The following is a 26,734-nucleotide window of genomic DNA, read 5'->3' as shown; positions in this document are numbered from 1 at the left end:
GCTTGTAGACTCTCTAACTTTCACAAACACCAAATATTATCCACTAATTTGGGTTATTTTTGCCAAAGATATGTAGCAGTATATATTGTGGCTAAAATTTATAAAGAAAAAATGTATTTGCAAAATTTTATCACATAAACAAAGAAAATTAGTTTTTTCTAAATTTTCGTTCTTTTTTCATTTATAGAGCAAAAAATAAAAAAAACAGAGGTGATCAAATACCACCAAAAGAAAGCTCCATTTGTATGAAAAAAGGACAAAAAAATTATTTGGGTATGGTATTACATGACTAATTGTCATTCAAATTGTGAGAGCACTGAAAGCTGAAAATTGGTCTGGGCCGGAGGGGTTTTTATGTGCCCAGTAGGCAAATGGTTAAGTACTTAATGGGTTATAGGCTACCTTCAGCTTTTGACACTGGTAAACCCAATCAAGGAAGTTTACTCCCTATATAATCCCTCCTCCTTCCAAGAGCACATCAGTTTTTTCGCCAGTGTCTAAAGGCATTGGTCACGAGTGAAGATGTGCTCTGAGTTGCTCCAGGAGGGATCCATGCTTGATTTAAATAGCTTCCATACACCAGATGCATCCAAAGTGCCATTGAGACCTAAAAGGATGTTACTTGGGTCCTCGTATCCAAAGCACAAGGTTTTGTCTGTAATGTCTCTTTGTAGGGCTGGAACCCAGGGCTTAGGTCTTGCTACATTACCTAAACTTCCTGATGGGGTGGTGTTATAGGTCCAGGGCAGTTGGAACCCCATTTTTAGGGACCCAGTCCCTGAAGGTGTGCTACGCAGCCGGCCGTGATGGGTGAAGGTCGGATTGTCTGTTCATCAAATCCTGCGGCAAGGATAAGGTAAGGGAAGAAAACTAGGTATCAAAAATATCTACGCATTTCTTCCATTAGGGATAAAATCTTGTCATGCCTTAAATCCACCAGAGGGTTAGGGCGACAGCAGAGCTGTGCCCCCCTTACACTACCCCTACCCCCTGCCTCCCCACTAATGCCACTTATTTACTATTTACTTACTATGGCTAATTTTACTGTCGTTTGAGCCTGCTGCTGGATGGGTCTCTTCTTTCCCCCCGTGTTGGGGGCGGTGGACTCGAAAACACTGCGTACCAGCACGGGAACATTTTAAAAGGGAAAAGGGTTGGAATTTTTTTCTTGGAGGGGGAGGGATAACATGGCAGGCTAAAAACAAATACAACACAGCTGTGTCAGTCTCTCCTTGGCTGACAAGGAGAAAACAAGCAGCCTGCAACACAAGAACTGTGGGACATGAGGGTTGCAAACTGGCATTCCTGATACAGGAAGAACACCATTTTCCCAGCACTAGGCTGATTTTTATAGCGACTTTAAATGTCGTGACTATTTTCAGTGATTAAGTGCAATTTTATAGTGCCTCTGTTTTTGTACTTGGGACTATGCCTACCAAAAAAAAGACATTGCAAAAAGGTTTCACCCCCAGGAGCTAGGATCCAGAGTCGCATTTCCATGATAAATATATAAAGTGGTGTTGCGCTCCTATCGTAATGGTATTAATAAATACTGTGATAAAATATGAATGAATTTTAAATCCAAAGGAAGAGAGTTCTTCAATATAAAGTGACTAGTGCTGCTACATAATGTGCTGGTGTGCTAATAGATAATCACAATATTCACAGAGATTGTGTAAAAATAAGAATAAAAATGAGATCAATAGCCAAAGTCGAAGTCACGTGACAGTGACGTAACGCTAGGAAAAGCAGACTGACACCAGAAGTGATGTTCTCACGTGAGCGTGCCACTTGTATTTATGTATTGTGCGATTTTTATCTTCGGAAATGTGAGTAGAATTTACATTTTTTTTAATAAACCCTGGAAAATACTACACCATAGCAGGCCCCATATTTTGTTTTATGAGTATTTTCAAGTTATCCTCGATATCTACCTTAGGCAAAAAGGTGGTCTGGACAGGAGATGTAAAAACAGGAGCCAGCCTATCTTGAGGATTTAATGGTTTATGCTGTTCACCTTACAACAGTAAGGTAATTGGTACACCTACGGGCTCTGTGGACAAAAAAGAATCACCAGTGCTTTTGAACACCATTTGCCACCTGTTTGTGATTTTTCCACTGGCTTCACTGTTGCTTTGAAGATTTTTTCCACTATATGAAAACTTTCACTTTAGTAGCACTTTGCACTTTAAGAGGAGCTGCACCTTTAAAAAAAATATTAAAAGCCAGCAGCTACAAATATTGCAGCTGCTGACTTTTAATTGACATTTACCTGTCCCAGGGTCCAGCGATGTTGGCGGCAGATGACGAGCAATCGCTCGTCTCTCTGCTGCCCCCGCAGCCATCCTCTGTCAGGGAATCGGGAAGTGAAGCATTGCGGCTTCACTGCCTGGTTCTCCACTGCGCATGCGCGTCTCCACTTGTCCCCACTGTGTCTTGGGAACTGTGTGTTTCCCAGAACACAACGGGGGAGGGGGGCATCTGCCACTAGCTGCGGCTAGCTTGTCCAGGAAGTGGGTGCAGATACCTGGATTGTCCAGGTATCTGCACCCCCCTGAAAGGTGCTGATTGTGGCACCGGAGGGGGGGGGGGATTAGAAGAGCAGAACTTCCACTTCAGGGTGGAGGTCCGCTTTTAGATTTTGCTATATGCATTTTTGTTTGCCACGGACTTTATATTAGTGTGTCATGCATGTCATGCATGTCATGCACCTCACTTGATGGTTACTAACCCAGAATCTGCTAAAAGGAAAATCCTTCAGACCAGTCATCTGGAAAGTGTTAACAGATTCCAGCCTTTCAGGCTGGGGAGCAGTATTAGAAAGGAAACTGTCCAGGGGCAATGGTCAAGAACCAAAAAGAACGTTGTCCATCAATATTTTAGAGATTCGGGCAGTACGTCTGGCTTTAAAGACCTGGACTTTCAGGTTATGGGATTGTCCTGTCAGTATTCAATCCAACAATGTCACAAGCTGTGGCCTTTATCAATCACCGACGATCTCTCAGCGCAGAGAGAAGTGAACCATATTCTAACTTGGACAGAAAGGAATGTTCTGTGCCTATCGGCAGTTTTCATTCTGGGAGTAGAGAATTGGCAGGCTGACTACTTGAGTCACCAGCAGTTATTCCCAGTGGAATGGTCTCTTTACCCAGACATATTTTGGGCTTCTGCCGAGGATGGGGGACTCTGGACGTAAATCTTAATGTCCAGGGTCAACATGAAGTTGGTCAACTTTGTGGCCAGAACAAAAAATCCATTCGCATGCGGAACGGATGTGTTGGTGGCCCCATGGGATCAGTTCTCACTGTTGCATGCATTTGCTTCAGTTGCTGCCTCAACTTCTTTGCAGGCTCAAGCTGGGATAAATACAGTAATTCTGATGGCACCACAATGGCCCAGAAGGTCATGGTATGCAGAAATTGTAAGAATGGCAGTGGAGGGCCCATGGTCCCTCCCACTATGGTCAGATCTGCTCTCACAGGGACCAATATTCCATCTTACAGTCTCTAAATTAAACGGCTTGGCTATTAAAAACACATTCTGAAGAAACTTGTGCTTTCCGGGTCAGTTATCTCTACCCTCATTAGTGCAAGGAAGCCAGCTTCCAGAACTATAGTCTGGAAGGCTTATGTTTTCTGGTGTGAATCCAAGGGTTGGCACCCTCGGAGATATATCCTAGGCAAAATTCTTGCCTTTATACAATTAGGGGTTGAAATAAAATTGGCCTTGATTACTATTAAAGGCCAAGTCTCAGCTTTATCGGCTTATTTCAAAAGACCACTTGCTACTCCTTCTCTAGTCCGGGATTTTATACAGGGGATGACGGGGCTTATTCTGCCCTTCAAACCACCTTTGAACACTTGGGGCTTGAACTTATGCCACGTCCACATGGCCAGACCTTTTGACAGCAAAGGTCTGATGGAATAAATCCGTTGGACAATTCGATCGTGTGGTCTCCATTGGACCTTTGCTGTCCAAAAATCTGATGGACTTTAGAAATGGAACATGTTTCAATTTTTTGCACTGGAACTCCGCCGGACCCAGTTCCTGTTGCGAAATCCGCTTGTGTATGCTAGTCCGATGGGCAAAAACCGACGCTAGGGCAACTATTGGCTTCTGTCTATGAACTTATTCTAGTCCGGTCGTACTTCATCACGTTCAAATCCGTTGGACTTTGGTGCGATTGTGGCCAAGTTCGTTCATACGGAAAGTCCGTCGGGAAGACCGTCGGACCTAGTCCATCGAAAAGTCGGGTAGTGTGTATGCGCCACAAAAAACAGCCTTTTGAACCGATACATTTTCTCCTAGTCATTCTGACAAGGAAGTTGGTATTTTTGGTTGCTATATCCTTGTAAAGAGCCATATTTGATTTGTCATGGTGACAGAGTGGCGTTACGCCCTCTTCCAGACTTTATCAAAAATGGTTTCAGTTTTCACCTGAACAAAGATATTGTCCTGTCATCGTTTTTTCCAAAACCATGTTCCAGGGAAGAAGAGTCACTACATTTGTCTTAATGTGGCGAGAGCAGTAAAGATATATTTTAAGGCAACTGCTCAGATTCGTAAGACTGATGTCTTATTTATTCTGCCAGAGGATCCTAAAAGGACAGGCAGTGTCAAAATCCACTGTCGATAACTGGATTTGGCAAGTGATAATTCAAAACTTATGATTCAAGGGGTAAAATTCCCCCATTTCAAGTTGAGGCACACTCTAAGAGATCGGTTAGTGCTTCTTGGGCAGTGCGTCACCAGGTCTCCATTGCTCAGATCTGTAAGGCCGCAACTTGGTCTTCAGTGCATACATTCACAAGATTTTATCAGGTGGATGTAAGGAGGTATGAGGATATCACCTTCGGGCACAGTATACTGCAGGCAGCAGTATAAATCCTGAAGTCTGTGTGTGCTCTGCAGGTTTTCTCCCTCCCCTCAAGTAGCATTGCTATGGGACGTCCCATTAATTAAGCCTCTGTGTCCCATGATGTACGATAAAGAAAATATTTTTATTACAGCTTACCTGTAAAATCATTTTCTTGGAGTACATCATGGGACACAGAGGTCCTGCCCCTCTTTTGGGATTAAGTGTATTGCTTTGCTACAAATCTGGAGTGCTCCTGGAAGGAGGAGGGATTATATAGGGAGTAAACTTCCTTGATTGGGTTTACCAGTGTCAACACCTGAGTAGCCTGTAACCCATTAAGTAATTAAGGCTTTGTGTCCCATGATGTACTCCAAGAAAAGTATTTTACCGGTAAGCTGTAATAAATATTCTATTTTCCTATGCCCAGCTGTAATGTCTGAATTGCTTTACAATACTTGAAAAGCAAAACTTTTCTTTTGCCTGGAAAAGCCTAGCTCTTGCTGTACTTTTCTTCCACTCCAGGTATGAGAGCTGCTGGTCTTAGATTACAGTGCTAGTTATATTTTTCTGCCCTCTCTCCCCTTGGTCGGTCAGAGAATGCTGGGTGTTCCATATGTAGCCAGGGAGAATGGGAGTGGAAAAGGGACACTGGCTTTAGAGTCTGAGACCTGCAGCTCATATATCTGAAGCAGGCCGGCTCAAAAAGCAAACGTTTCTGGCAAAAAAAGTATTGATTTTAAGTGCTGATTCACACCAGCGCAATGGGGGAATCAGTGTAATTCTAGTACTGGTTTCCACATTGCATAGAACTCGCAGGCAGTTTACACTGCCCTATGCAAACCACTGCGGGTGTCAATAGAAAGTTAATGAGACCCCGGAATCAATTTGCATATAGCAGTGCAAACTGAATTTGGATAGTAATTGGATCACATGGGTGTGGTTTGGTGCTTTTTCATCGCATAAAATTGGTACCCAATTTTTGTAGATTTAATTAGTCACGCGGGTATATTCAGGGCCATTGAGGCACTGTTGTTTGCTGTTGACACTTCAATTCTATGTATTTTCTTTGAGACCACAAGGAGCCCATAGTAGGTAGAATTAACTATAATTGGCCTATTTTTTCTCATGGGTGGGCAACTAGGTCCTCAGATCACAATGCTACCTGCAAAAAGATGATTTGTAAGCAATGGCATAATTTGCTATAGTACAGAGTTGCCTGAATGGAGGGGGGGAAGTCATCACTTTTTATACTTTTACAAACTGTATATTTTATATATTTTATTTTATTAGGCAAATTGCAGAAGCTGTGAAACACTGTAGACCAAGGATTCCTTTGAAATCTGTCTTTGATGGTAACATGCTTCTTTCTGGTATGTAATTCTAACTTTTTTTTTTTCCCTTAAAGCTGTTCTAAGATCTTGAAATATTCATTCTCAAAAAGCTGTCAAAATATGCTACACAACAAATGGAAGCTGCTATGTTAGTACTATTTAACCTTATTGAGCTTGGCTCTAAGTCAGTGGGTCCTCAACCTTTTTGGAATGGGTGACCTGTTGGAAGAAAATTTTGCCAGGGGACGGGGTGTCATTTGTTGGCTGGTGTTATCAACCATGGTGTCAGGATGATTGAAGTGCTATGTTGTCAGGAAGTTTGAATCACACTATATAATAGTTCAACAGCTCATATTGCTGAATCTGTGAGAGCCCTGAGCTTGTCGCTTGCCACTATCGTCTGCCACCAGATGCAGCATGCCCCTTGCCATCATCCCCTGCCTCGAGATGCAGCTTGTCACTTAGCACCATCCCCGGCACAAATGCAGCGTGCCCCTTACCACCATGCCCTGTCACCAAGTGCAGCTTTCACTTGCCACCCGTAGCCTGCCACTAGATGCTTACATAGAGGCCTGGCTGTGTGGGACCGGTCTGGTGTATGTGCCTCCTTATAGCTCCCTCTCCAATCCCCGCTCAGAGACGGCCATCTGCCTTTTAATTACAGAGGCACCAGACAGCTTTTCTTCTGACACACTAGAGCCCTGGGAAGTTTAATGCCCCTCCCACTGGTGGCTCCTGACGTGTCTCCTCCCAGTTGTAGTATGGCAGTGCAGCCAGGGGTGCGGACCCCTGTTCTAAGTAACTGGTATTTAGGCAATCTGAAATATTAATTTGAACTTTGAACTGACTGATTTGGTAATCTCAGAGGTTTTCCTTTGGTCTAAGCCAGTGATTTGCAAACTGTGCCCCTTTGCTTGCCTTTATCTGGCCTTTGAGGCATTATTCCTGCCACTTACACCAAGGATGGGACATAATTCCTTCCACTGACAGCAAAAAATGGGGCACTATTCCTCCCACTGACACACTATTTCTCTCCCGAATACCAGAAATTTGGCATTGTTTAGGTTTACTCCCACTGGCCACTAAGGACTACAGTGGGAGGGACTAAGCAGAGAGCACAGTGGTCACTTGACCTCTAGGTTTATGTCAGAGGGGATCTCGGCCCCTCTCGCTGTTGCCCTTAGATTGGGGGAGGAGAGTGCCCGGAGGTCACGTGACTGGTCAGAAATTATCTGGAAAAGGGTATTTACAGACACAATTTTATACAAACATATACACAGTGTGGGATGGCTTAGTAAAACTGAGGGGCTGGCAATAATCTTTAACTTTATTTAACTAGCTACTAATGGCGGCAGGAGGGGCATGGAGGAGACAGCTTACACATATGAGCTGACAGCCAGGGAGTGGGAGAGGGGAGAGCAGCGGGGTGATGTAGGCATGTAACCTCACCACGGTAATTATGGATCAGCAGCCATGATTACCATGATCAGAACACTAAAGGGTACACAGGAATAGGCAGGATCAACCAGGTTTTTTACATCATAGAGGGACATATTAGCACAAGCAAAGTGCTGTTTAACCTGCTATAAGGGACCTGATTTCTTGATTCATGTAGTTATGACTCAGCCGGGCAGATTAAGTATGGGTGTCACATTCTTCAACCACTTTAGAATGTGAATTGAAATTACTTTTGGTCTAAGTTATGTCTCCTTTTTATTTTAGTGTTTTTTTTTTTTCCCCCAACATTTTTATTGTATTGGGGGAGGTCTTGAGAATTCCAAGAGGTACCCCCTCCTTACAATTTCCACAACAAATTGACTTCCTCCCACTGTGGGGGGGGGGGGATCCCCCCTCACTACAGTCACATTGTCATTGAGTTTTGGGGGGCTGGTCAGGAGGGCGGAAAATTGCACCCCCTCTGTCCCCAGGGGTTTTTCTGACCCTCAGACCAACAGACCCTAAAGGAGCCTTTGAGTGTGAGAACACTTTTTATTTCCTGAGCCAATAGCATATGCTTGCCTGGAAAGGACTTCTTTCTATCCGCAATGTTATCTAGCACAGCTTCCAACCCGGGATCAAGTAAGAGGAATGCCACACCTTGACTTTAGAGGCTCTATCCCCCTGCCAAATCTTAACCGCTTGCGGACTGCCCACCGTAATAATATATACTGCAGCAGTGTGGCCCGGCTGCAGAAAATGAAGTACCTGTACGTGATTTGTGCACGCAGTGTAGAGGGTGTGCATGCGCGACTCCCGCTGTAATTGGACACAGTGGAAGCCAATCACCGGGTCCGGCGACCACAATCCGCAGGAGACGGAGCAGCTGTGTGCCTATGCAAACAAGGCAAACCATTGATCTGTCAGGGAGCAAAAGAGAGATCGTGTTTTTCAGCTAAGCTGAAACATGATCTAATTTCCTCCAGTGTATTGATCCCCCACACAGTAAGCACCTCCCAGGGAAACACTTAACCCTTTGAGTGCCCCTGATGTTAACCCTTTCCCTGCTAGTGTAATTTATACTGAGACAGTGCAGTGTTTTAAGCACTGATCACTGTATGGGTGTCACTGTTCTCACTAAAAATCTATGATCACTGCCATTACTAGTAAAAAAAAAAAAAAAAAAATGCCAAAAATGTATCCCGTAAACACGATCACTTTTGCACAAATCAATCCATATACACTTATTGGGTTTTTTTTTTTTTTGCCAAAAATATGTAGCAGAATACATATTGGTCTAAACTGGTGAAGAAATCAGATGTTTTACTTTATTTTTTTTATTGGGAATGTTCTAGCAGAAAGTAAAAACATATATATATTTTTTTTTATTCCAAATTTTTGGTCTGTTTTTGTTTATAGCACAAAAAATAAAACCCGCAAAGGTGATCAAATAACACCAAAAGAAATCTTTGTGGGGAAAAAAAACATAAATTTTATTTGGGTACAGCTTTGCAGGACTGCGCAATTGGCACTTAAAGCAATGCAGTACCTTATCGCAAAAAATAGCCTGGTCAGGAAGTGGGTAAAACCTTCCACTGCTGAAGTGGGGAAGCCACAAGGCCTTTCTGGCCAAATTGGCTAGAGCAGAGGACCTAGCAGACATACGGACAGACTCCCCGATACAAGTTACCCCCCTCCCCAAAAGGAGTATAGTGAAGGAAAATAAGATTGTCCCCACTTCAATGTACACCTGAACCTGGGAAAGCCAGTATTCTAAATTGCCGGCCACCGCTGTGACCGCCATGGGTAGCTTCAAATTTCCCACAGATGGATCCTAGGTCTTTTTTAAAGCGGTAGTAAACCTGCTAATTTTTTTTTTTTTTTTTTTACCACCTGCAAAGCAAAAGGCATAATGAGCTAGTATGCACCGCATACTAGCTCATTATGAAATACCTTAGAACGAGGCCCCGACATCTGTCTCGATCCACGCCGAGGGAGCTGACATGCTCCCTCAGCGTTTCTTCCGGGTATCACGGCTCCGGCGCTGTGAGTGGCCGGAGCCACGATATCGTCACTCTTGCGCATGCGCGTGGGAGATTTCATCCTGGCCGGGTCCGGCCACTGCCGGACTTTCAGCCGAGAATCACCTTGTGCGCATGCGCCGCTGCAGTCAGCGGCGCATACCGAGGGGAATATCTCCTAAACCGTACAGGTTTAGGAGATATTTTTTTACCTACAGGTAAGCCTTACTATAGGTTTTCCTGTAGGTAAAAGTAAAAAAAGAGTATACAACTGCTTTAAAAGGGAGTCCATCCTCTTGTACCTTGAATCTGATAAGGCCCCAAAAAAAAAACTGGTCCGTCTGCCTGGACACCTAGGAAAGCGCTGTGTCCAGCTTTGGATTCTTTTTCCAAACAGATGGCAAATCCAACGAAAACAGAAACCTTCGCTTCACCGCTTTCGAAAAATGTTAGGCTATAACCTCAGATTTATTGGGAGCTTGGGGCATCTTCCAATGCCTAGTTATGGTTGTTCTTATTGTTAGAAAAATGTGGGCAGCTACTGTTCATAATGTGGACAGGATTTAATCTATTTGTAAATTTAGAATGGCTAAAGCTTGATTGGGCTCAAGACTCCAGTTATGTCATATAATAATTTAAATATCTCTCTCCAAAAACTAGTGGAAATTTTGCATGCTTAAAAAAAATATGGTCTAGATTACTGAACTGTCCACATCCTCTCCAGCAGAGAGCCACATGGTTAGAATAGAATTTGGACAATTAGAACAGAGTTAGATACCATCCCATTACTCATTTTTGAAGTCATTCTCAGTGATTTATGCAATGGGGAGACCTTGCAAATGTACCTAAGCTAGACAGTGGATGGATAGGAACACAACCTGTTTTGAGGTAATTGTGAAGTTGTTTCATGAACTTTCTCCAAGCAGATTTTGAGGCATGTGTAGTCAAAATGTGCATTTTGATCACATTTATCTATTGGCTTCCAAACTTCTGCTAAGAACAGCAGGACTAGGTTTGTAGTTCCTACCAAACACTTGTCCGCAAAAGCATCCACTATGGCTTGAGAATTCATCAAAAGGATAGTATAGGTGAGGATTACTAGCTTTAGCTCATTGTGCTTTGATCTTATTTGCTAAAAAAATTACCTGCCTTGTTATGGTGAGTGGAAAAAATTCTTTTTAAGGCATTTGAGAAGTCTATCATGACCATCACTTATTAACTCTCTTAGTTTTAGATTGAGAGAGATAGCAACATCAGCATTGGGAGATGGTTTGTTCTAGTTATCAAGATCTTGAATTGATATAGTATTAGCTTTATAGTTCATTAGTATGCCTCTCATGAAGGCCTTATGGGTATTCCACAGTGGAGGGTTTCGTGTCTGGTAGGTCATTGTCCCGGAAGAAATTTGTGAGATGTAGAATAACATCTTGCAAATTTATTGCAGCTCCATACAAACACTGGAAATCAGGGGTCCTTCTCTAAGGTGATGAAGGTAATATCATGGTCTGACCATGTAATATTTATAGTAGACACCTGCTGCAACAGCTACCTGTCTACTATAAAAAGGTCTATGTAAGAGTATACATTATGCTGAGTGACATGTATAATCTTTCTCGTTAGTGTGTTAACCATGAAAAATGTCATATAGCTCCTCCCTGTGGAGAAAGTTGCCAAGGAAGAGCAAAATCCCACTAAGGCAGTCGACTCCACAGTAGGGTTGAGTACTAATATTAAAATCTCACATAATGAGGTTTCAATAACAATTTTGAGATCTTCCGATGAAGCTTACAGATTAATCTCAGTTGGTGTGTATTCGGCACATACACTGCATTGATATCACATTGCAAAATTATGAACCTGCCATCTAGTTCTGAGACCAGTTCCTTGAGTACACAGGATGCTAGTCTCTAATGGCTATGGGCACTCCTCTTTTTGCCTTGGTGGATGAAAGGAACACATGAGGAAAGTTCTTATGGGAGCATTTTTGAGTGAAATCTGACGTGTGTTTGGGCCACTAAAATGCCAGTTTTATTATATTGGTACTTCTTGCCATAGAGAAACACTTAGCCGGGTAATTCATTCCATGAACCTTGAGGCATTTCAAGGAAATTAGCGGTATACTTATTGCTATGTTGGTAGCAAGTGGAAATAAAATCGAAGTCGACCTTATAACCTGGCATAGGGCAGCCAAATGTAGAGCGCCCCAATCCTGCAGAGGAAAGTCCAGGCGTGTGGCTTCCCGTAGCATATTTGAATCACTAAATGGGAAACGGCGAGATCCCTGATGAAAATGAGATTTTGTACAAAAAGACAAATTGTGGAGTAATAAAGCGTGCCAACAGGGACTGGTCTGAAAAAGGAACACTGGTCTAAAAAAAAAGTCCCAGCAGGACTTGACTTGTACTTCCACCACTACCTGGGAATATAAGATGCAATGGACTTGGCACACTCAAATTAGGATGATATATTCTTAGCGTAATGTCTCTTGATGTGTTGAACCCGACGCCATTCTGGAGATGGCCTCCCTGTGGTAGATGAGGACTGGACCTGCGGTAGTGGAAATTCCGGATGGATCTGAGCTTGTCAGAGAAAGTGAAGACCCTCATTAAAGTACAAGTTTCTTGCTGTGGATCCTTGATGGGTAACCAGTAGTACGGCTGGGTCGCCATTGGTAGGCCACCTTAAAATTTCTAAGGGCCTTAGTAACAGATTTCTCTGTAGTTGAACGGTGTATTTGGAATAATCTGCTAAAACTCAGATGAGGTAACTTTTCAGGAAGCTGATCTGTTGCCGAAGAGTTGAAAGTATTTGTTCCTTGACTTAAAAGAAATGTATTCATAGTAATACCTCTCTGGGAACATTCTCTGATAAGTGGGCGGGCTTCAATACCCTGTAGTTTACGATCTATAGTAAGGTCTGCAGAGGATAGCAAGGAAATTCCTATAAGGAAGACCTCACACAGTGCAGTAGTTGAGAGTATTGGATCGACTCTGAAATTCTCTGGATCTTTAAATCATTCCTTCTAGATCTATCTTCTAGATCTGCAACCAAGGATATGTCTTCCTTTTGTGTGGCGTTTGCTACCGCCTTTAACACGCTTGTGGACGCAAATTCACAAATTTTATCCTCTAAATGACTGCCTCTGCCTCTTTAATACTATATTTCAGCCTTGTATGTAGGCTTGATATTGCATCCGATTTTGTATAGAAGCTCTTAAGGAAAGTAGCATCTACTTAAGAGTAGTGTCAGAGATGGGCAAACCAGAGGTAGGTAAGGAGACAATAGGGTCAGGAAGTTTAGCTTCCATGAAATGCTGCCTATGATCGCCACTCACCGCAGCCAGTGTTTTCTCCAGCAGTAGGTGCACATTCTGTCATAGTTCATAGTTTGTTAGGTTGAATAAAGACACCAGTCCATCCAGTTCAACCTGAGTGAGTGTCTATAATTGTCCCTATCCCTGTATATTGCACACTCACGTCAGTCCCTACCCTCAAGGAGCCCACAATCCAATGTCCCCATTCATATACTAGGGCCAATTTTGGACAGAAGCCAATTAACCTACCTGCATGTCTTTGGATTGTGGGAGGAAACTGGAGTACCCGGCAAAAACCCACACAGGTAGAACATGCAAACTCCAGGCAGTTAGTGTCATGGTTGGGATTCAAACCAGCGACCCTTCTTACTGCTAGGTGAGAGTGCTAACCACTACACCACTGTGCTGTCCTTGGTTTGGACTTTACCAAGCTGCAAATTTAAGATGAAGATGAGCCCGAGTTGTCTGGGGATGAATAAGCGATGCATTTAGGAGCAAATGCTGTTATCGGAGAAGCAGCTGCTGCTAGAGGGCTGGCATTGGGCGTAAAATATTGGGATTCAGCACCATCTTGCTGTAGCCTCCCCTGTGTGGCCAGAAAAGAAAACTTATTTTCTCTAGTCGTCTGTCCAGGACAGCACTAGAGAGATAGGCTCCACCTCCAGAGGCAGGAAACACAATCCAGATCTTTAAAGGGCGGTCTCCGTCCCTTCCCCTTCAGTCTTTGTGTTAACTCCACCGGAGGAGGAGGCTGGATCAGAAGCTCTCCTTCCACCGACGGAGGAAGAGCCCATAGAGGATGGGGAAGGAGGGCTGTGTACCTGTCTGGTAGCGGACATCTGAGGTCCTCCGGTCGGGTTGATAGCAGCCGCGAACCGGCATTCTCCCTCTGAAAGCCCAGGGGGGGCTGGCGTTCCCTCGCCTGACGATAGGTTCAGATTTGGCACAGTCAGGTGGGGGATGGGTACAGGCATCGAGTTCTGACATGTGAAACGCAGGAGGGGGACAGAGAACTTCCGGCAATCCACTTCCGGTTCACGTGGCTATTTTAAAAAGCCCCGGCCACATAACGGACTTGCTGCATCACAAACAAAGGGAAAAGCCTCCTGGCGGTCAGGCAAGATTCCGATCGGATATGGATGCAGTGGAAAGTGGCAGTGGAGCCGAACCAGCTCAGGTAGGCAAACACAGAGGTGTCTTGTACCTACAGGGCTGGGGGAGAGGGGGTAGTGATGGACTAATCCAATGCAAAGGCATTATGAAATGGTCCAGGTGTGCTTCTCCTCCCTCTTTGAAACAGGATCCGGACTAAAGTGTCTTGCGAATCCTGTTGGCGGGGTGCACATAAATGTTTGGTGAAGGCATGCTATTTTTGCTAAGGTTTTGCTAAAGTTAGCTTGTCTGTTTTCTCTTCCTTTCTTCTCTCCTTCTCTTGTCTTAGGCTCTGCCCAAAGAACCAGAGAGGTCAGGGGGGAAGAGGAGGTGTCCATCATGTATGAACAAATTAAAAGGATGGATTAAACCCCTTTGTAAACCCTGCATAGACAAATTGGTCTGTAAGGAGGCTACAGGGGGCTTGTAAGGATTTGATTTCTGGGGTACAGAAAGAAATACAATCCATGACAATGCTAGCGAACCTTGGGACCCCAAAACCAGCCGCAGTCCCCCCTGCTTCCACCCCAGGGGAGGGTGACGAATCAGGGGAAGAGGAATTCGATTCGCTGGATGGCCTAAGTGAGAAGACATCCAGAGATATTCCTGCTCAAGGGACAAGCTCTTCCAGATACAGGCTCTCTCTCGAGGAGGTTGATGCCTTACTGGGGGTGATTTATGAGACGCTGAAAATTAAAGAGGAGCAGATCTCCCTGTCCTTACGTGACCGGATGTATCAAACCTTAAAGGAAGATTCATGAAGGGTTTTTCGTGTTCATAGCACACTGGCATATTCAATAAAGAGTGGGAGGAACCAGAGAAAAAGCTCTTTTTCCTTAAGAGTATGAAGTGGAGATTCCCCTTCAGTGAAGACTTGCGTCTGGAACAAAGTACCTAAGGTAGACACAGCTTTTTCCCAGTGTGCAAAATCAGCAGACCTCACCTTTGAGGACATGGGTGTCCTCAAGGAATCCATGGATAAAAGGATGGAGGTACTGCTGAAGAGGTCATGTGAAGTAACCATGACCAATTTAAAACCTGCAATGGCCACAATAATAGTGGCTTGCAATTTAGAGGTCTGGCTGGAACAATTGCAAGGCCATTTGGAAGGAGGAACCTCCAGGATGGGAATTCTGGATTCCCTTCCTATGATACATAAAGCAGCAGGCTACATGGCAGACGCCTCTGCAAAGTCAGTCAAATTGTCAGCTAGGACCGCTGCCCTCGTAAACGCATCTTGCATGGCACTTTGGTTGAAGTCTTGGTCAGGAGACCCAGCTTCAAAAGCGAGGTTATGTGGCATTCCCTTTGAAGGAGACCTCTTGTTAGGGCAGGATCTTGAGAAGGTCCTGGACTGTACTGCGGACGAGTCTTTTCCTGTTAAGACCAAAAAGACAACAGGTAAAAGCTTTTTTCGTTCACAAAGGCCGTCACAAGGACAGACCTCTAAGGAGTCAACTCCTAAAGAACAGTGGATGGGAGTAAAACAGAAAAGCAATCTTTTGTCCTCTTCTAAAAAAAAAAACCACTAAGTCTCAGTGACTTGGTTCCTGTGGGGGGAAGACTGGGGCAGTTCCTCCCACAATGGGAAAAAAAAACTACCCCAAATACTTTTATTCTGAATATCATCAGGGAGGGTTACACAATGCAGTTCAAATGCACCCCACCTACAAGGATGTGTCTGACCAAGCCTCCCAAGGATCCTCAGAAAGTGACGGCCTTGCTGTCGCAAATTGGCGATCTAATAGACCAGAGGGTTCTAGTGCCAGTCCAAACACCGGAAATAAACCACGGTTTCTACTTGCATGTGTTTGTAGTGAAGAAACCGTCAGGAAATTTCCGGTTAATTTTGAATCTAAAGTTACTAAACAATTGGGTAACGTACAAAAAATTCCAGATGGAAACAATTTTTACAGTGAGGTCAATACTCCCTCCAAATTGTTTCATGGCCTCCCTCGATCTGAGGGGTGCCTACCTACACATCCCCATTCACGAGAACTCTCAAATATTTGAGGATAGCGATTTAATGGGGGAAGGCAGGCCCGATACTTCCAGTTCAGGGCGCTGGCATTCGTTCCATCTTCCTCCCCCAGGATATTCACCTCCCCAGGATATTCACCAAAGTTCCTTCCTGGTGGAAGCATTGGCTCCCCTGAGACTGAAAGGGGTGGCAGTCATACCATACTTTGACGACCTTTTATAATTTGCCCCCTCAAAACTCTGACTGCAGGGAGACCTGAGGGTAGCCATCTCTTGTCTAAAAAGACTGGGGTGGTTAATAAACTAAGTAAAGTCGCACTTGACACAGACACAGGCCATACAGTATCTCGGTTTCCTGGTAGACTCGGTGTCAGAGCCTTCTTCACAGAGGAAAAAGTAGAAAAGGTGAAGGCGACGGTAACCTTTTTGCAGAGCAATCGGGCTATTTCCCTCCACTCAGCTATGGCAGGATTGGACCTGTTAGTAGCAACAATCCCTGCGGTTCCTTGGGCAATGGCTCATTTCAGGTGCCTTCTGGCTAATATTCTGAGCAGCTGGGACGGAGCACAAGAATCCCTGGATGGGATTATCCAACTATCCTCGAAAGACCAGAAGGTCTCTATGGTGGTGGAGGAAAGAGGAGAACCTAGTACGGGGTCTATAGTGGTCTTCTCCAGTGTCTGTCTGCATCACTACGGATGCCAGTGCCTGGAGGCTGGGGGGCCCATTTGGGGTCGAAATTAGCCCAAGGGTGCTGGTGGAAGGCACATTCCCAGAGGTCAGCCAATTGGAGATAGTTGCAGGCAATCTGGGAAGCCTTAAGGGCGTTTGCCAGGGATCTGAGGGGCCACCACAAACGGGTCCTCTTGGACAGCGTGGTGGCGGTTTCCTACCTAAACAAACAGGGAGGAACGAGATGCCCGTCCTTGATCAGACTAACAAGTACAATCCTGCACTGGGCTGAGGAAAACCTAGAGTCGGTCTCGGCAGCCCATCTAAAGGGGGTGGACAACCACCTGACAGATTTTCTGAGTCGACACAGGGTGTATGAATCGGAATGGTCCCTGAACAGGGAAATTTTCCGGCTGATAGTGCGGAAATGGGGTCTCCCAGAGGTGGACTTGTTCGCCAGGAAAGCAAACACCTAGGTCCCAGTATACTTCTCACTAGAGAGGGAGGCAGGGGCAAAAGGGATCGACGCTTTTGCACAAAACTGGGCGTTAAACACTTGCTACGCCTCCCCCCCCCCCCCCCCCCCCATTCAAGCTAATTCCTCTAGTCCTAAGGAAATTTCTGCAGGAACGGACCACATTAATATTGGTGGTTCTGTATTGACCAAAGAGACCGTGGTTCTCAATGCTGCTAGGCCTGACAGACGAGCCTCCCCTCATGCTGCCCGAGAGGGAGGATCTGCTGTCCCAGGGCCCAGTTCTGTTGAAAGAAATACAGACCCTGAAGTTATCGGCCTGGTGTCGGAAGAGGGCCTCTTGAAGTCTAATGGGCTCTCGGATAGGGTGAACACTCTTTTCTAGTAGAAAGAAGGTAACCCAAGCAATTTATGTTAAGTTTTGGAATGTTTTTTGTTCATGGTTAGACACTAAAAGGGTGTCTTAAGTATCCCGGCAGTCTTGGAGTTTTTACAAGACGGCGTGGATAAGGGACTGGCCATTAGTACCTTAAAAGTACAAGTTACGGCCCTGTCTGTCTTTTTTGGAGCAACCCCTGGCGTCAGACCCGCTAGTTAGCAGGTTCTTTAAGTGGTTAACCAGGATTAAACCTGTTACTTAAATTTTTTTACCCAAATGGGACCTGTCAGTTGTTTTACAGGAATGGGTAAAAAGGTCGCAGGAAGAAAAGCCCTCCTTGAAATGGATCACACTCAAAACAGTGTTCCTAGTGGCTATTTCCACAGCTAGACGCATTAGCGAGCGTTAGGCACTTTCGGTGAAAGAGCCATTTTTGCAAATTTTTGAAGACAGGCTGGTGCTGTGCACGGACCCTGGGTTTTTACCCAAAGTAGTGACAAAATTCCACAGAACACAGGAAATTTTTACCTTCGTTCTGTGGGTCCCCCACTAATCCTAAGGAGGTAGAGTTTCACCAACTGGATGTGGGAGCCTGTGTCTTACAGTATCTGGAGATGCCGAAAAGCATTAGAAAATCAAATGCATTATTTGTTTTACATGCGGGTAAAAAATTGGGATCGCAAGCTTCAAAGAATACAATTGCAAGGTGGATCAAACAAGCTTTTGTGGAAGCTTACAAAGTGATGAAAATGGAATGTCCTTTTTTCCCCCCATGCTTCACTCTACACAAGCACTATTGACCTCTTGGGCAGAGCGAGCTGGAACAACACCAGAACAAATTTGTCGAGCAGCAACTTGGTCAAACTACTCGACTTTCATGAAGCATTACAGATTGGACCTAATCACAGCGCAAGACCAGGCGTTTGGGAGAAAGGTCCGTCAAGCGGTAGTCCCCCCCATTCTGGTAATTTCTCGTTGATCCTCTCTAGTGCTGTCCTGGACAGACTAGAGAAAACTAGAGTTAGACTTAGCGGTAACTCTGTTTCTAGGAGTCGTCCAGGACAGCAGGGATTCCCTCCCTATATGCTGTTATAATGCTGGACAAGTTTTTTTTTGTTACAGAAGCCATTTTGGGGAAGTTCTCGGTTACAAGACTGAAGGGGCAGGGACAGAAACAGAGTTACCGGTAAGTCTAACTCTAGTTTTCTGCAGCTTGGGCGGATCTTTGCGGCATCCAGACATACCGCCTGGTGTAGATGATGCCGGTGAGTTAAGAGGAGGTGGATGGGAGTTAAATAGACGATGGATTCCCCAGGAGTCGAGCAAAGGTTCTTTACGAAGTGGCCTACCGTAGAGAAAAGCTTCTAGCCTGAGGCCGCCAGAACGTTACACTGCTTTGTCAAATGTTTTCTAATGAGTGCATCAATGCATGGGTGATACGGGTGACTTTATGAGTAATACTATCTATTTATGGCAAAAAACCAACAATGAGGTGAAAGATGTGGATGAGAAGGCCACACTAGCACCACCATTTGCGAGAGCATCTCTGTACATAGGTCAAATTATAGAACCACAAACACTTAAGTGGACACACATCCCTCAATCAAAATGTCGTACAAAGAGGAAGAGGTGGTCAAAGAGGGAGAAAAACTAGAAGAATGAGCAAAACAAATACTCTTATTATCAGTACCCACAAAAAAGTGCAGATCTTCCACAGAAGCCCCCCCCCCCCCCCCCCTCAGAATTAGATTAGTGATGGTAATGAACATTATAGTCCATACCCGAATAGGGACCAACAACATAACCATGGATGGCCCAGTCAACAATATCATGATGATAGAGACCAGTTCAGAGCCTCAGATTGGCCTCAGCAGGCCTGGTACACAGACCTGGTGGCAGACGCTCCCTGGTGACTGCTGTTGAGGACCTTCTATCTCAAGGTCTAATCCTTCACCCTGCTTTACCATCGCTGGCTATTGAAAGCCAGGTATTGAGGAACAGGGGTCAGTCGGGCTCGGTAATTCCAACTATGCTGAGGGTGCGGAAATCTTCTTCCAGGAAGATATACTATCGTACTTGGAAGGCCTACATCTCCATGTGTGAGGAGAAAGGGTGGCATCCGCGCTCCTTCTCTGTATCCAGGATCCTGCTGTTCCTGCAGCAAGGTGTAGAACAGAGGTTGGCGTTGAGCACCATCAAGGGGCAGATTTCCGCTCTGGCTGTTTTTTTTTTTTTTTTTTTTTCAGACTGCTGGCGTCTCACTCATTAGTGAGTACCTTTGTGCAGGGGGTGCGACATGTAGACCCTCCGGTGTGTCCTCCATTACCTCCGTGGGATTTGAACCTAGTGTGGGCGCTTCAGAAGCCGCTGTTTAAGAATTTCAGGGAGATTTCTCTGCTAAACCTTTCACAGATGGTCTTTCTAGTGGCCATCACATCGGCCAGGAGGATTTCAGAACTGGCGGCCTTGTCCTCCAATTCGCCTTATCTGATACACAGGGATAAGGTGGTGTTGCGTCCAACAGTCCTTTCTTCCGAAGGTGGTTTCGGCCTTTCATATCAATGAGGACATTGTATTGCCATTATTGTGTCCTAAGCCGAAGCACACCAAAGAGGTGGCCTTTCACGCTCTGTATGTGGCTAGGGCTCTGAAGGTGTACTTGTCAGCGACGGCTCCCTTTAGGAAGTCAGACTCACTGTTTGTTTCGGTAGCGGATCCGAAGAAGGGCATGGCTGTCTCTTTGGCCACCATTTCCAGGTGGATCAGACAGATTGTAGTACAAGCCTACGCCCTGAAGGGGCAGGTCCCTCCCTTTCCAGTCAAAGCCCACTCTACAGTAGCAATTGGAACGTCTTGGGCCTTACGACACCAAGCTTCTGTCGCTCAGGTGTGTAAGGCGGCGACCTGGTCGTCTATATGTTTACCAAGTTCTACAATGTAGACGTCAGTGCATTGGCTGATGCCTGTTTTGGCCGCAAAGTTTTGCAGGCGGCCATGTAGTTGCAATTTAATTTTCTCCTGGTTTTTCGATAAAAACGCAATACTGTTTTGGTTAATGCACTGTTGCATTACTTCCGCAATGTTGCGGTCTTGGGGATCACTCCTGTTGAGGATTCCCGGTTATGTAGTGGTGTTTTTCCACACACTGCTGTTTTTTTGTGGGTTTAGTTTCACTAGTTCCCACTTGCCATGGTGGATGAGGTTTTTCATACTGTTTTTCCCACCCCTTGTTTTGCACTGCTTGGGGACGTCCCATTTAGTTAGAGAGGAGCTGTGTCGGTCGGTGAATATAAGAGAAAATAGGATTTTTTGTACTCACCGTAAAATCCTTTTCTCTGTAATTCACCGACCGACACAGCACCCACCCCCCCTTTTTTTTCTACGTTATACTGCTTGTTGACGTACTGAAGTTGCTAGGAGCAGTGGGAAGGGTTGATGGCCACTTCAGCCCCAGAAGATTTGGGTGCTCAATGACCAGGCCATTTTGTTGCGATAGAGCACTGCGTCGCTTTAACTGATTGCGCAGTCGTGTGATGCTGTACCCAAACACAATCAACATCCTTTTTTTCCCCTCACAAATACAGCTTTCTTTTGGTGTTTGATCGTCACTGCGGTTTTTATTTGCTCTATAAACAAAAGAACATTTTTGAAAAAAAAAACACTATTTTGCTATAATATAAATATCCCGCATTTTTAATCTAATTTAAAACTATTTTTTTCCCCTCGGTTTAGGCAGTTATGTATTCTACATATTTTTGGTAAAAAAATGGCAATAAGCACATATTAATAGGTTTCCACAAAAGTTATAGCATCTACAAAATAGGGGATAGATTTATGACATTTTTTTTCCTAGTAATGGAGGCGATCTGTGTTTTTTTTTTTTTTCTCTTGACTGTAACATTAGGGCGGATATATCTGATACATTTTTGATCGGTGCTATAAAAATGCACTGATTACTGTATACATGTCACTGGCAGGGAAGGGGTTAACTGTGTTCCCTATGTGTGTTTCTAACTGGGGGGGGTGGTACTGTCTAGCAGGAGAGAGAGATCGGTGTTCGTACATAGTATGAACACATAATCTGTCTCCTCTCCCCTGAAAGAACCGGGGTATGTCTGTGTGTGTTAGTGGCCAAAAGGCAAATCGACAAAGCATAACGTAGGTTCGCCCTGCGGTGCCAATCTGCCACAGTAAAACTGCAGCGGCTGGCTGTCAAGCGGTTAAGGTTGCTGTCCTGAAAGACGTGATGGGAAATTAAATACATTTTCATTCTATTTCCACTTTTTTGTGGAAAAAAGACATGTTTAAAAAAGACTTGTGCCTCATAGAATATATGTTGGGGTGTTTGCTTCTCAAAATTGGGTCATTTGGATAAATCCATTGTCCTGGTGATTCAGGGCCTTCAAAAGTCTTAATAGGTGGTCAAGAAATTAAATGTGCAATTTATGTCCCTAGAGCACCTAATGGTGCTCCTTGCATGTTGTGCATCTCTCTATGTAGCTAGGCTGTGAAAAACATGTGGTATTGCCATACTCAGGAGGAGTAGCAGAATGTATTTTGGGGTGTAGTAGTTGCAAGTATGCGTTTGTCGTGTGAAAGAACCAACTCGCAATGTCTTACTAAATACCTTGGCATGTCTAATTTCCAAAAAGGGGTATTTGTACTGTCCTGGCTTGTTGGGGTTTGTTCACATTAGTGAACTGCTGTGAAAATCACATGCATTGTCTTGACAATGCAAATTCACCCATAAAGATTGTATGGCTGAATTCGCATCACATTCGGACCAAAATTGTGCAGGACCCTTTTCTCTATCGTTCATTGACAGACACGGCAGCTCTTCTTGACCTTAGGGTTTTATCACCCCTTTTAAGGCTAGGCAGAAGGTGTTAAAAGCACCAACACTTGCACAGTCCTGCCCGGGGGCGGTCGGGGGGGGGGGGGGTTACTACTACTGGCTATAACCCCTCACACTGCATCCACCAGCTCAGTTTTTTTTCTGCCTAGTGTAAAAGGACCTGGCTCCCAGTGGGACCGTTGGTCCTTAAATTTTTTTTCTTTTTTCTGCATTTTTGATTCCTGTGATCTACAATCAACAGCTGGGCAGGGTGACAGGCTGGATAATATAGATCCTTGTAGTCACCCCAGCCTGGCCATCCCAGCCTGGCCATCGAGAGTGAGTGAGCAGGCCCTAGCTACGCGCTGGGTCAGCCATGGCATGTCCAGTCTAATCCAGGGGCGGCCGGTGAGCTATATGCTTCGGGGCACACACATGACTAGGCTACTGCTGTCTGTGTCAGTGTGTGCCATTTCCGGCAGCCACCTGTACTGCTCGGGTGATGGGTGTGTCTGAGAAATGCGTCCAGCAGTCCCTGCAGGAGGGCGAGTTTGGTTCCACTGGTCTCGGCAGGATGAAGCAGCTGGGCATTCTCTTGGAGGTCGACTAGGGGGTCTCTCACTCTCCCTTTCTTCTCTCCCTGTCCCTTCCCTCCTCCCCATGCTATGGACTGCTGTTTGACTGGGCATATGGGGGTGCGGTGCATGTTCCTGGCCTGGGTGTCCTCTGGGGGGGCTCTGGATCCTAGCAGGGGCCTACACTGAGTTTTGGGGGTCCGCTCGGCCTCTTCCCTGTTTCTGGGCCACAGTGGGGTGTTTGTGCTGTGCGAGATGCGGGGAGGCCACCATGTGCTCTGCAGCCATTTTCCTGGGGCCACGGCCATTTTCTTTTTGTAGACACGGCCATTTTCTTTTTGTAGACACGGCCATTTTCTTTTTGTAGACCATTTTCTTTTTGTAGACCATTTTCTTTTTGTAGGCCATTTTCTTTTTGTAGGCCATTTTCTTTTTGTAGGCCATTTTCTTTTTGTAGCCACGGCCATTTTCTTTTTGTAGCCACGGCCATTTTCTTTTTGTAGCCACGGCCATTTTCTTTTTGTAGCCACGGCCATTTTCTTTTTGTAGCCACGGCCATTTTCTTTTTGTAGCCACGGCCATTTTCTTTTTGTAGCCACGGCCATTTTCTTTTTGTAGCCACAGTTTTTTGCCTTTCAGCCATTTCCTAGTAGTTCAGCGGCCATTTTCTTGGCACCCTCAGACGTTTTTGCTGATGCAGCCGGAAGCCATTTTCTAGTAGCCTTGAGTAGTTTTGTTTCTAGCGCTGGGTGCTTGTTTCCTTCTGGAACAGCACACCTTCCAGATACCTCATGGATGACTCGGGAGAGTGGACAGCAGCAGCACAACACAGTACCTGAGTCAGGGTGGTGAGTCCTGCAGGGGGGGGGGGGGCTCAGTTTGTGGCAGCTAGGAGGAAGGACTTTTTGTGTGACTTGCCTTAGGTCCCTGAGTGACAGTCGAGTGTGGGTCAGCATGGCGCCAGAAGTGGGCACTTCTTCCCAAGACATCCCTGTTATTGCAACTGGTTGCGGTGCCTATGAACGCTCTGTCCTGGAGGCATTTGCTGCCAGGGTGTTGGTGGCATGCCGTCTTCTGGGGAAAGCTCTGATTCAGACTCTGGCCCTGCTGTGGCAGTGTTCTGATGTATCAGAGGATGCGGATCAGGATCATTTGGACAGTGAGGATGACTCCAGGTCAGCGCAGGAAAAGGCACTTGTAGGAGCACTTATTACAGCGGTGCGAGATACCCTAAAAATGGAGGCTATGGCGGGGACATATACAGAGGTGTGGGTCCTGTTCGGTACCCACAAGCTGGACCACTTGGCTAAGGTGTTTTCTTACCCAAAGTATTTTGATAAGTTTATTTACAAGTGTGTGATGAAAACCGCAGGGGTCCTTTTGAGTCCTGAAATGCATGGCAGTGCATTAACCCTTTAAGGAGAGTCTCCTGAAGGATGTCTCCTCCCATTGTTGACCCCCCCGGTATCCAGGTTAAATGAGGTAACCACAATTCCAGTGGAAGCGAGACGATTGCCCGGTCCAAGCTTACCGTGGTGTGGTCAGCATTGCGGCCCATGTTAGCCACGGCCCTGGTATCGCAGACTCTTACTGGATGGGCTAAATTGTTGCACCGTGAATTGGAGAAGCAACAGGCTTCCCGGTCTGCGTAGAGCTGACAAGTATATCTGTGATGTGGCCTTAGATACGGCCCCCTTGCTCTCTAGAGCCTGAGTATCAGCAGTAGTGCTATGTTGCCTGATTTGACTGAAATGCTGGTCTGCGGACCAGGCATCTAAGAAATCACTGGCTAACTTGCCCTTACATGGAGAGAGGCCATTTGAAACCTCTCTGGGTGACATTATTAAGAATGTTACTTTGGGGTAAGAGCGCGTTACTCCCACAGTCTAGAAAAGGGAAAGAGCGACGCCGTAGGCAAGAGCCCTCTTTTTCCGCTCAGAAGCAGATTTTTCATCCGCCCGGGTCAGCAGGTAAGCATTCCCAGTCCAACAAGGTGCCTGCTGAGGGACAAAAACATCCCTGGTTTTGCAAGCCAAACAAGCCTGCGAGCAAATCAGTTAACGCATGAAGGTTTTCCCCCGTCCGACTCGCACATGGGGGGGGGGGGGGGGGGTCATCTTCGGGAGTTTGCAGCCCGGTGGACCTCCCTACTTTCTGAGCATTGGGTCTGTGAACTGGTTTCCTCAGGGTACAAGTTTCTTGTCCACCAAACAGATTTTTTCCCTCCAACCTTCATCTTCTTCCGGCTTGTCGGGAGGCCCTGTTTGGAGTGCCGTACAGGACCTGCTGCTGCGTGAGGTGATGGTATCTGTACCGACACCGGAAAGGTTTCTGGGATTCTACTCCAATCTGTTTTTAGTCCCAAAGAAGTAAGGGGTCCGTCCGGTTCTGGACCTCAAGGCCCTCAACAGTTTTGTGAAAGTACAAAGGTTCAGAATGGAATTGGTTTGCTCAGTGATTGCACTCCATCAGGGGGATTTTCTGGCATCCCTGGACATCAAGGGTGCATACTTGCATGTCCCCATATGCATCAAGCATCAGTAGTTTCTGCGATTTGCAGTCTGGGACGAGCACTACCGATTTGGCCTGGTGTAGGCACCGAGGGTCTTCACCAAGGGGCTAGCCCCAATTTTGGCTTTAAGGCAGCGAGGGATTGCAATTGTTGGTTACTTTGACAACCTCCTTCTGAGGGCAGCTTCCGCCTCAGAATTAAGGGGCAATCACCATGCAAACTCTTTGGGAGTTGGGTACTGAACCTACAGAAGTCGGTGTTGGTACCCACTCAACACCTGTAGTACCTGAGCCTACTTCTGGACTCCTCAGAGATGAGAGTCTTTCTTCCTTCAGACAAGCTGCAGACTCTTCAAGCTGCAGTGAAGTTGTTGGTGTCCCGCAGGTGGTCGTCACTGCTTTTTTGCATGCGAGTCCTGGGTCTCATGGTAGCCACTTTTGAAGTGATACTGTATGCTCAATTCCACACTCGAGTTTTCCAAAAGGAGATCCTGTCAAGATGAGACAAATCTCCATTGTCCCTGGATTGTCAAATTTGAGTGAGCCAGTTGGACTTGCGGTTCTAAAGTCCATGAAGTCGTTCCTTCCTCTTTGGACGGTGATCACAACAGACGCCAGCCTGACCGGTTGGGGGTGAGTTTGGGGCATACAGCCAGCCCAGGGTCAGTGGACCCAGGAAGAATCCTGCCTGCCGATCAACATGCTGGAACTACGGGCAATCAAGCGGTGCCTCTCCACATGGTCATAGAGGCTGCAGGGGCATCTGGTCAGGATCCAGACAATGCCACGTTGGTGGTGTATGTCAGCCATCAAGGAGGAACAAGGAGCTTGGCTGCAGCACTGGAGGTCGCTCACATCCTGTGGTGGGCAGAGTGGCTCTGTCGGCCGTGTACATTCTGGTCATAGAAAACGGGCAAGCAGACTACCCAAGTCATCAGATGCTGGACCAAGGGGGATGGTTGCTACATACAGATGTTTTCTGTCTCCTTTGCCTAAGGTGGGGCACGCTAGATGTGGCTCTCCTGACTGCTCGACTCAATCGTAAGGTACAAATGTTTGTGGCCAGGTCAGAGGATCCCTGGGCGGACGCAGCAGGAACGTTGGTGGTGCCATAGGGCATTATCAACTGACTTATGCCTTTCTCCACTCAAATTTCTACCACGTCTGCTTCGCAGAGTGGCGGCCGAGGGGATTCC

General features: G+C 45.8%; 1 protein-coding gene across 3 annotated transcripts in view; it reads left to right on the top strand.

Moving 5' to 3' along the window:
* The window catches only part of MTR (5-methyltetrahydrofolate-homocysteine methyltransferase), a 1,186,028-nt gene that overhangs the window by 316,247 nt on the left and 843,047 nt on the right, over positions 1-26,734 (top strand). For all 3 annotated transcript variants that reach the window (XM_077486511.1, XM_077486510.1, XM_077486509.1), the window contains exon 12: positions 6,149-6,228. In XM_077486511.1, coding sequence (XP_077342637.1) covers positions 6,149-6,228 — 80 coding nt within the window. The remainder of the gene's footprint in view (positions 1-6,148; positions 6,229-26,734) is intronic.

The sequence above is a fragment of the Lithobates pipiens genome, unplaced genomic scaffold (assembly GCF_037356315.1).
Source record: "Lithobates pipiens isolate NorthernLeopardFrog02 unplaced genomic scaffold, aLitPip1_a1.2 Scaffold_18, whole genome shotgun sequence".
Taxonomy (NCBI): Eukaryota; Metazoa; Chordata; class Amphibia; order Anura; family Ranidae; genus Lithobates; species Lithobates pipiens.
This window is presented reverse-complemented; position numbering and strand designations above follow the sequence as displayed.